Below are 11,666 nucleotides of genomic sequence, written 5' to 3'. Positions count from 1 at the left end.
TTTCTCTACTCTGCTCTGCTTTATTTTTTGTGGTTTCTCTTGGTTTTCTGTCAATTGCTCATTCATAGGTGGTTTTATTAAGTATTAAAGGTATACAAAAGCTGATCAAAATTAAGAGATCAGTACAAAGGCAGCAAGAAGCACTCTTAAACAGTAACAGTTAAGAGAGCAAAGCACCCTATGACCTTAAAAGGAAACAGAGCCACCAACCTTAAAAGGAAACAGAGCCACCAACCTATCACCTGTTCACCCCTTACGGAATATAGGCATACAATGAAAAATCAACAACAACCAACAGCCCCCATAACACCATGGAGGAGCATAAACGTTATAATAACAGAATCCTCAAACGAAACAGCTACATCATATTAATTCCAAGCCAATGTTATCTAAACTGTGAATGATGGAAGAAAAGCAGTTTCAACTTAGAACAGAAGCAACATGGCTTACCACCATGCGAAAAAACATATTGGCTCTTTCAACTCCAAATGTATTAGCTTCATGGAGTGTATCCACAAACACAATATCCTCCATCTTTCTCTTCAAACTAACAATCTCTTTAAACTATGCTGATGGTTCCATGTCTGCTTGTTACCAACCCATGCGGGTTCTACCTTAGAATTTGATCTATAATTAATCTCTTGAAACTCACCCAAGGTGAAGATGCACAAAGCTTTAATGCGTGCTTGATGACCATCAACTGTGCATAATTGGACTCTTGAATTTTAAGAGGACCAAAAAATAGCCCATAATCGAACCCTTATCATCTCCAAGGACTCCTCCACAATCAGCAAGTCTTGATTTTCTTCAAGTCGGTTCATCTACATTAAACTTAATTCTCCTTCATAAGGAGGAATTCAAACAATAAAAGACCAGCACTTAAATCTTTTCGATTCATTCCACAACCCATAGCCTCATTTCCTTCATTTGCCCTCAACCAATCTCATCTTCACTAAGAAAATAATTTCCTCCTTGTCTCAAATCTTCTCTATAAAAATAGAATCATTCCTTGCAAGCCATAAGAACCACAAGGTAACACCACATACCACTATTCATTTTTTTTCAATGCACTCCCATTAAAACAATCTTCCAGAGATCTAGTGAAGGATTCAACTGAATTTGGAATCACCCAAGTAAAGCCCCACCATTTTCTTTATATGTTGCAGATTGACGGGATATACTTTTAGGTTCTATTTTTCTTTCTTCCTTTCAGTGCCACCATCCTAAAACAATTTAAAACGTTTCCAATTTCCTTTAGATGTTGCTACGTAAGAAATTAAACAAGACCAAATCCAACCTTGCTCTATTAAACAAGTTGTAAGGGGTTCAACATAGCCCACATATATTGTGTCAAAGTTGATTACATGTTCATTTATGGTTCAATATTTTTGTTTGACAGGCTGGGCGGGATAGGGCAAAGTGATTTTGGTGTGTGGTTGCCCCACACCACCATGTCCTGCCCCGCTTATATTATTATTTACATCTTTATATGTGTATATATTTTTTCTGATAGGTTTAATTAGTTAAATTTAAAAATTTATGCTGAATGCGATTGATTTTATTATTTTATTTCATAAATCTTTTGAAAATTATATTAACTTTGGTTTATCAAAATTTGTATTTGACACTTTTTAATATTATGGTAGTTATATGTTATTAAGTAAATTGACATGTAGAAAAAATTATTGACCGAAAAGATAGAACGAAAATGGATGTTAATGATATGCATGGCAGGATAGGGTGAGGAGTTTTGGTTGTCTAAGTGGGTTAGGAGTGGGTGAGGTTGATTTGCCAATGAATTGAAGGTGTCATTAAGGCTTAGATTTTTGGATATCTTTTTCATCAATACTAACATATTTTTGCTAATAACTTCATTTTATTTTATTTAATCCTCACTTGAATCTGATTCTTTTCCCAATCTATCAAGGAATGTGACCTTGCCATGTTTTTTTCATTGTTTTTGCAGGTCCATTTTGACCACAAGCACATGGGTTCAGGCAGAGACAACAGCTTTATGCTGAAATTTTATAATAACATCAGTGTTTATTATTTTACTAAATCATATATTTATCCTTCATTTTCCAAGCACTCTGAGAGGCTAAGTGCTAACTTAATTTTGATTTTAGAGATGAGTTACTTTGTAACAAGCCGGTCATCTATTATGCCCACATGTAATTAGTGTAAAGGGTACCTGTCAAACTTGTAGAAGTTTATAGAACAGTGAAACGGGAGAATGCTTTACATATTTTGGTTCTCCTAGATGACTTCTTCTTGATTGTGTGCTTCAAGGCAGTTCAATTGCTTTATGCTTATTTATGTTTTGATCACAGAGATTCAGCTTTTATCCAGAAACATGAAAATGAGAGTTGTTTACTGTTGTTGAAAGGCAAAGGAGCATCACTGAAGAATGCACCTCTTTCTATTAGTGTACTGAAATCATGGTTTGTAAATTTTAGAATCCTCTTACTCTGGTTTTTAACTCTATTTTAATTTCATTCATTGATTCTTTATTTTTTAATAACTTTTCTTTCATTTGATTTGTACATGCTGGAATCTGAACCTCTACTTGGGATGTACTTTATCGTGGTATCATACTAACTGAATTTAGCAATCAGGTACATAATATGTAATTTCTCTTTTGATTCCAATTTAACTGCACTTAACCTCAACACAAGTTACTACATCACAAGCGAAAGGAAAAATAAGGGAAAATATGAACAGAAGAAAATAAAGAGAGATGGTGCCAATCAAATAGAACAATTGTCTTGGTATAAAAGTTTTGCTAAAGACACTTGGCATGACTTCTTTGTTATTATTCTTAGATATTAAAGACTTAAAATGTAACGAAGTTCACATCGGACTGGCGTAAGCTCTTATACCATTTGTAACGACCCAAGTCTAACCATTAGCTCAGCAACTCTTTGGATCTAAACCACGTGACTCTCAAAAGCTTAAGCTCAAGTTGCTAGTAGTAGTAAACTTGGATTATTATATAGATCTTAACAATCACATTCAAATCAGATGTGGGATATTGAGTATCACATAAAGAGTAAGGGGAAGAGAATGGGAATTAAATCTAGCCAACACAATTAGTTCCTCTTTTTCTTCCTGATGAAAGTGCTAGTTAGATATTTCAATTTATAAATTGTTTACTATATCTCTTGCAATGGTGATACCAATTCCTCAGAGAACCTGAACCATTCCTCTACTGCTTTATATATAAAATATAAAGAAGTTCATTTTCTTGATTTATTTCTCTCCATAGGTTTATAAAGTGGCAGTCCAACAAGGAAGTAAATTTACGACAATTTGAACAAGGAAAGAGAGAAGGATCAGAAGTTTACATCTTTTGTTCATACTAAAACTAAGGTATATCAACTTTGAAACACTCTTCACTTTCATGTTTAAAATTCCAAAACAATAGTTTTCTTCATCTCACCTTCTTGTTAAAACTTGTAAGATATTCTTATGATTTATTTTGCAGGCATGCTTCGAGTCTAAACCATCAGTGAAAAAGTATCCCCTTGTACATCCGGAAGTCTGAGTAATTCCTGTCTCTCTCGTCGATTTGTGTTTTATGTATCACCTTCATTCTGAGATGACCAACTGGAAAAATAATTGTAAAATTTAAGCTTGAGAAGGACTGTTTTATTCTTAACACTGCTTATCTATAGGGAAAAAAGTGTAACTCTAATTGGCTTAATGCATAAGTTTGGTAGGGATAAGTGCAGTGCGGCACAGATATTGTTTCTCACAGGAGATACGAACGTTTGTTTTTCCTTGTTCACTAAATCATCTTACATGCTTTATGCAAACACATTTTTTTATAATAATAAAAATAATAATAATAAAAAAAACTGGAAGCTCTTTTGGCTTCGATTGTCAACAAAATACAGAGCATTGAATGTTCCTCAGGCAGTTGGGATTTGAGGTCATTGTCGGTGAATTTGTTTTTGACTTGAGGGCAATCCATCTAGAATTTATGCTAAGAAAGGCATGATTGCCTTGGACAATTGGGTTCTATAAGAACCCTAAAACTCTGGTTCAAAAGGGAGCAGTCAACCAAGATTCAAGAACGGCAACAAAAAAATTCATTTACTTCAAACAACAAACACCAGCAAAATCAGGAACCAAAAATCTTAAAATTCTACCAACAGACTACCCTAGCCACAATAAAAAAAATCAATCAAAAAATTCTCCTTGATTATTTGGCAAACGCAACAGTGCAAAAAGTATAAAGATGAGAATGGTCCAAAATCGCCACCATATGAGTAGATTGCATATTCCTTGGTGTGATCTAGAGGTGAAAATAGGAAGATGGTTCACTCTTAAGAAAAGAAGGTCAATCACGATTAGACCAAGGTATGTCAATATGGAAATATCTAATTATATTCAGGATAATCAATTTGAAATTTTATGTTCACTATGGTAGATATGTACAACCATGAGATGATGGACAAAAGGTGAAATCTATACACACACTGAGATCTCTGCTATTTTTGTATTAAGCTTTATATAAATAATAACCTTTTCTTTCCACTATTATTTTGCATATTTCTGTTTCTTTACCATACTTTTTTGTTGAATGTTTGGCTCAGCCAATGTTGAGGAATCATGAGACCAATGGCAGAGAAGGAATAGAAGTATCCAAATGGTGGGAGAAAGATCATGTAAGAATTCAAACAATAAAAGGCCAGCATTGAATCTTTTCGGTTCATTCCACAACCCATATTCCTCAACAGCCTTATTTCCTTCACTTGCCCTCATCCAATCTCATCTTCACTAAGAAGAGAATTTCCTCCCAATCCAAAATCTTCTCAATAAAAATCGAATTGTTCCTTGCAAGCCATAAGAACCACAGGGTAGCACCACATGTTACCATTCATCTTTTTTGTAATTCACTCCCATAAAAGCGATCTTCCAAAGATCTAATGAAGGATTCAACCAAATTGAGAATCACCCAAGTAAAGTCCTACCATTTTCTTTATATGTTGCAGCTCGAAAGGATATATTTTAGGGTTTTTTTTTTCTTTCCACCTTCTAGTGCCATTATCCTATAACAATCTAAGACGTTTCCAATTTCCTTTAGATGTTGCCTAGTAACAAATGAAACAAGACCAAATCCAACCTTTCTCTACTAATACAGTTGTAAGGGGCTCAACATAACCCACATATATTGTGTCAAAGTTGATTACATGTTCATTTATAGTTCAAAGGTAGGGATGGCAAAGTCCAAGCTGGTCCATGGATTCCACCTCGATCTGCCTCCAAGGAGGTTTTTTCTTTTCTTTTTTCTTTGAAAAGTAAGGCGGGTTGCGGGTGGGGCAATATTTTTGTTTGACATATAGGCTGGGTGGGACAGGGCCAAGGGGTTATGGCATGTGGCTGCCCCACTCCACCATGTCCTACCCCGCTTATATTATTATTTATATTTTTATAGGTGTGTATTTACAGATGTTTAATTTGTTAAATTTGAAAAGTTGAAATTAATTGTGATTGAGATTATTATTTTGTTTTATTTTATAAATGTTTTGAAAATTATATTAACTTTGGTGTATCAAAATTTGTATTTGACACTTTTATTCCATTTAATGTTATGGTAGTTATATATTATTATTATTATGTAAATTAGGAAAAATGGGAAAGACAGGAGGAAAATGGATGTTAAAGAAATCCATGGCAGGATAGGGCGAGGGGTTTTGGTTGTCTAAGTGGGATAGGAGCGGATGAGTTTGATTTGCCTAAAGAGGTTGATTCATCTTTAGCTTTTTGGAAGAATGGAGATGACAATAAAACCAACAAAGTTTTGAGAGGAGCTCGGCAGAAGCAATATGTGTAATCAAGAAATAAAGAATTAAACTAAGGAAAGGAAGAATCAAGAATAGAGAATATTAGTTAAATGATGTAAAAAAAAGGGAATAAAAATATCAATCCACCGACAATTGATGCTAACTAAGAGTGATGTAAACATAAAAAGTTCATTGACATATTATGAAAGTTATGAAAAGAATACAAAATAAGAAAATTCGAATAAATCTTTATTCTTCTATTAGATAAATTAAATTTTTATATTTTTATTCTGGATTAAATAAATTTTTATGACAATTCAAATATGTTTCATATAATATTGTGACAATGTTGTGATGCTTTTTGCCACAGCAGAAAATATTGATCCTTTGGCTGCATTTAATCCCAATCTATCTCAATCTTGTTATATAGTTAACTTCTGGCACTACGATACATGATCTCAACAGCACCACCCAACAGCAACATTGATTAATTTGAGCATCAGTGGAACTTCTTCGCTGCCTAAAAGCATTAGAACTACATAGGCCATATTGCACCATTGTGCACTATGATAGACCAAAATCTGAGTAACAGTAAATGTAAGATCCTTTTCCATATCATTCTTTTGTATACATACATATGTAAATACGTGCATACACACACAACACACTCCAATTTGCCAATGAATTGAAGGTGTCTTAAGGCTTAGATTTTTTGGATGTCTTTTTCATCAATACTGACATATTGTTGCTAATAACTTTATTTTATTTAATTTAGTCTTCACTTGAATCTGATTCCTTCCCCAATCTATCGGGGAATGTGACCCTGCAATGTTTTTTTCATTGTTTTGCAGCTGCATGTTGACCACAAGATGAGGTACTTTAATACTGAAATTTTATAATAACATCAGTGTTTATTATTTTACTAAATGATATTTTTATCCTTTATTTTCCTGGCACTCTGAGGCGCTAAGTGCAAACCTAATTTTGATTTTAGAGATGAGGTACATTATAGCAAGCTGCTCCTCTATTATGTCCACATATAATTAAAGTGTAAAGGGTAGCTGTCAAACTCTGTGAAAGTTTATAGAACAATGAAATGGGCAAGTGCTTTACATATTTTAGTTCTCCTATGTAGCTTCCTCTTCGTTGTGTGCTTCAAGGTAGTTCAATTGCTTTATGCTTATATATGTTTTGATCACAGAGTATCATCTTTTATCCTGATATGTGAAAATGAGAGCTGTTTAGTGTCCTTGGAAGGCAAAAGAGCATAATTGAAGAATGCACCTCCTCATGCTTTTTATCCTCTTACTCTATTTCTGAACTCTATTTTTATTTCAATCATTGATTCTTTTTTTTTTAATTCTAATTACATTGCTTTCATTTGATTTGTGCATGCAGGAATCTGAACAACAATAAAGAGCACCAAGTGTAAACTTCAACCTCTGCATGAGATGTATTCTGTCGTGGTGTCATACTAACTTAATTTAGGAATTAGGTTTCTAATTATGTAATTTCTATTTTGATTCCAATTTAGCTGCACTTAGCCTCAAGAGAAGTTACCAAAACACAATTGAAAGGATAAAACAAGGGAAAAAAATGAACAAAAAGAAAAGAAAGAAAGAAAGTCAAATAGAACAATTTACCTGGTATCAATGGTTAACTGATTGTTCTGCTAATGATACTTGGCATGACTTCTTTGTTATTCTTAGATGTTAAACAATTAGAGTAAGGGGAAGAGAATGGAAATTAAATCTAGCCTAGCAACTTGACCATTTTTAAAAAGTTAAAAAAGTAATTATTTTATCAAATTAAATATTTGAAAATTATGTATATTTTATCTAATAAAAATGTACGTTAGAAAATATACTCTTTAAAAAATGTTGCTAGACTCCAAACGACCAATCTACTTTGAAATATTAAAATACAATTAAAACTTGTTGGATTCTTCGTCCTATACTTAATTAATGTTCAACGGAACATCTTAAACATTTAGAACAGGCTAAAACATATCACTCCAATAAACATGCATAGGGAAGTTCCATCTCTAAAATATTCTCAATGTCGATGGACATGAGCACAAGGACAAATATTCTCAATAGTGTTTTGCGAGTCTTAATGAAGGAACATTTTGTAACTTTGCCTTTTTTTTTTAAAAAAAAAAAATAGAGCTAGAGTAATGTGGGTAAGTATTTTTGTGAAGTTATGAGTGTTTTTGAAAAGCTATTGAGAGAGGGTATACAAGAGATTTTGAGTTGGTTTGCAAACTATAAAGATCAACGTTATTGTACTATAATTTTCAAGTAGTAGAATTATTTTACTCTGTTCACGTACGCAAGAGGTTAAATCACGTAAACTTTTACACTTTTTGGTTGATTTAATTTCTCTAAATTTTATTTTTATTGGGTTTTTTTAACCGTTTTCATAATAGGTACTTTACTAGCAATGCATGGGAAGCTTAAATTCAAAAGATAAGAAAATGAAATCGCAGCTTCATAACGGATTGTTTCATGTCTGGTATCAGAGGTGGCTCAAATTAGGAATAAAAGAATCAAGGAAATGAAATCCCGAATCCCACCTCACTAGGAGAATGCTGGAAGTTTTGGCTGTTATCACAATTTTGGTTTTGCAAGAGGATATTTCAATTGTACATATAACATTGAAGTTTTGCAAATGAGAAAATTTACTTATTTTCAAAAAAACCCTTCACATATTTGTACTAGTACAATATCCTTAAGTATTCATCACTGTGTCCAAAATTCCATGTGTGATGTTTATTTTTTCTCATATATCAAAATAATTATGTTCCCACAACTATTGTTGTTAGAAAGCATACTCTAATTTGTTGTTCTTCAGTTATTCTTGTCATTTTACAAATTTTTAGGTTAATTTTAAAATTGTACATCGTTTTCGCAGTAATGTACTTATAAATCAAAATTGCAATGATATCTTTTCAGTATTTTAATTAGTGTTTTGCCATATAAATCAAATGTAGTAATTTTATCTTCTCATCAATCACATTACATTGTAAACATTACAATAATCGCATTATACTGTAAAGCACCAAAGGTCACCTTACTGCTCCTTGAGTTCTAGAAAATGTTTTTCAATTTTAATCTATATGTCATGTTACAAATGATGAATTAAATAAAGGTAATATCTAAGTTTTTTAACTGTTCTATAAAATTAGATAATTTTAAAAATGATTCTCCAACATTTTAATTTTTTTTTTTGAACACTTTCAAATTTAAGTATTGACCTTATTTTATGTTGATTATATTGGAAATGTAAATAAAAATTAAAATAAAAACATTTTCTAAACTAAATAGACCCGTAGCTTTCTTCTATAATTAGTTCCTATTTTGGGTTAATAAATACCATATAATTGAGCTCATCAATGACAATGTCAAAAAGAAAAAGCTCATTAGATGGTTATGTCAAAAAAGAAAAGGAAATTAAAAAAGAAAAAAATCTCTTAAATCATGGCCGGCAAGGCATATGACCAAGCATCCAATCTCTTTCGTTAATAGCATCATTATGTTACAGTTGTTGAAGTCAAAGGATGTTGAATTTGTCATCCTGTGCGTAAATGCTTTGATGATTATGCCATTAATCATATTTTAATTTTATCAGTTGTTGGGGTCCGAACAAACCATTGTTAGCTGTCCACGATAATTCAATTTGGAATATATAATACAATTACAACTTGCTTTCTAACTTCAAAGTCGTGTGGGTCTATCGTAAAAGATTCCTGAATTTCTCTGTTCTTTACTTCTACTTCAAGTCTTTCATTGTTAGCTCTGCTCCATTTCAGACTCAATTTCTGATAAAAAAAAAATCTGTTTTTTGTCTGTACAACATATATTCGAACGGTTAGAATAGAAAGTAAAAGGTATAATACTTAAATAAGCTTTTAAATTATTTAAGAAAATTTAGATAAATTTTTATATTTTTATTGTGTTTCATCAAATCTCTATATTTTTATTTGAATCAAATAAACTTTTATAACTAATGATTGATTGATTATCATTAGTTAAATTATCACTTGTCATTTTAAATTCACATGACACTGAGATGACGTTGATGTAAAATGTAAAATGTGTCGTATAGTCATGTTATCATGTGAAAATCACGTGATATAAAATAATAAATGATATTTTGATTAAGTTAATAATTAATTATAAAAATTTAATTGACTAAAAATAAAGATACAATGGCTTATTTAACTCAAATTAAAAGTACAAGCGTTTGATTGAAGACAATAAAAGTATAAAAATTTATTACATTTTTTCGAATAGTTTAGAAGTTTCTTTTATATTATATAAAAATAAAATAATTATTACATTTTACCAGGTTGTCTAGAAATTAGAAGAGATAAAAGTTTTAACCTACAAATGTATTACATGTCTTCCAATTATGAGACATATCCATATTTTATTACAATGTATTACATTTTACTAAAATTTATCATTCCATTTAAGATGGTGTATTAAATTGATCATTCATCTTTGAATGGAGGTAATTTTATCACTATACTTTCCAATTTGATTTAAAATGATAAATTAATAACTTTTACCAATGGAATAAAATTCAATTTCTTCTAATTAATGATAAAACACTAGAGTATGATTTCGTTCACATAAAAATAAAATATGACTTGGTATGTACAAACATATTAACAACAGGATAATTAAATTTTGATTGTGGAATTGATGTCATTATTAAAACAAATATTGTTCTAATCTTACCCAAAAAAAAAGATATTAAATACAAATCTTTTCATAGAAAAATACTAAAGTTTCCAATTATCCAACTATGTGTAAAAAATAAATAATTATAAAATTATTATATGTATTATTGATACTGTTTATGAGTAATCAGACAATTAAATTTTCTTAACGTTATCTATATTCATATTTAATGAAATGTTATGGTTAAAAATTTAATTTTTTTAGATAAATTACCTCAATCTTTTAAAATTTCACATGAATTCATCTCGAAGCCATTAATATTCAAAATGAAAACTCTATCGCAAAATCTTAAACACAGATGCTATAAAAATAATTAAACTACACATGAAATAAAAAATTTAATTTGTTTATAACAATAATGCATTTTCAATAACACAATACCTCCACTCTTGTTATTGGTATTTCCTTATTGGGTATAACTAATTATTGGTATTTAAATAAACATTATTGTTGTTAAAAGCTAAAATTTAACCATGTTTTAGTGTTAATTGAAAATTACATTGTGGAGTGGAGAAGATAGACAAATGAAAAGACTATATCTTCTTGTGAGACTCGTGACGACGAAAAGAAAAGAACAGAACAAAAAAGGTTAAGAGAGAAACAGACTTCTTCTCAAATGAAAATGACTATTCTTTACTTTTCAACTCATAAATTCTATAGTGTTTGACTCATGACTTTGGTTGCAGGACATTACATTGACGCACTTAATTAATATCTTCTTCAATTTATAATCAAATTCAAACAATTTCTTCATTCTATATTTAATTAATATCTTGGATGTCATAATATTTAAAAAAATTTAAATTATTTAAAAATTTTATGATTTTACGATTTTCAGGTACAATACAAGGCAAATTTCTTTTTCTTTTTCATTTTTAATCTGAGTAGAATACAAAGTATTTTATTAGTAGGTTTCCATACCCAACTCTTATCATCTCGGAATATTATAAGTGCCTTATATTTATAGATAATTAAATTTGCACAGAACATTTAATATTTTTATATAAAATTATTATTCTTATTTAAAAATAAATAAAAAACAGTGACACTAAATACTAGTATATATAAACTTATGGATAGTGAACATTCTTTTTGATGGATGGAAATAGTCATATTTGTTTATTATCAT

General features: G+C 30.6%; 2 protein-coding genes across 2 annotated transcripts in view; one reads left to right on the top strand and one right to left on the bottom strand.

Moving 5' to 3' along the window:
* Positions 1–1,423, top strand: part of LOC110426416 (retrovirus-related Pol polyprotein from transposon TNT 1-94) — a 2,859-nt gene extending 1,436 nt beyond the window's left edge. The window contains exon 2 of the mRNA XM_089785292.1: positions 1,400–1,423. Coding sequence (XP_089641418.1) covers positions 1,400–1,423 — 24 coding nt within the window. The remainder of the gene's footprint in view (positions 1–1,399) is intronic.
* A 901-nt stretch (positions 1,424–2,324) lies between these two features.
* Positions 2,325–11,666, bottom strand: part of LOC110426415 (putative disease resistance RPP13-like protein 1) — a 46,576-nt gene continuing 37,234 nt past the window's right edge. The window contains 1 exon segment of the mRNA XM_089785291.1: positions 2,325–2,430. Coding sequence (XP_089641417.1) covers positions 2,325–2,430 — 106 coding nt within the window.

This window comes from Theobroma umbraticum, unplaced genomic scaffold (genome assembly GCF_002168275.2).
Source record: "Theobroma umbraticum cultivar Fairchild unplaced genomic scaffold, ASM216827v3 scaffold_55.0, whole genome shotgun sequence".
In the NCBI taxonomy this organism is placed as follows: Eukaryota; Viridiplantae; Streptophyta; class Magnoliopsida; order Malvales; family Malvaceae; genus Theobroma; species Theobroma umbraticum.
The sequence above is the reverse complement of the archived record's forward strand: the minus strand, read 5'-3'. Positions and strand labels throughout refer to the sequence as shown.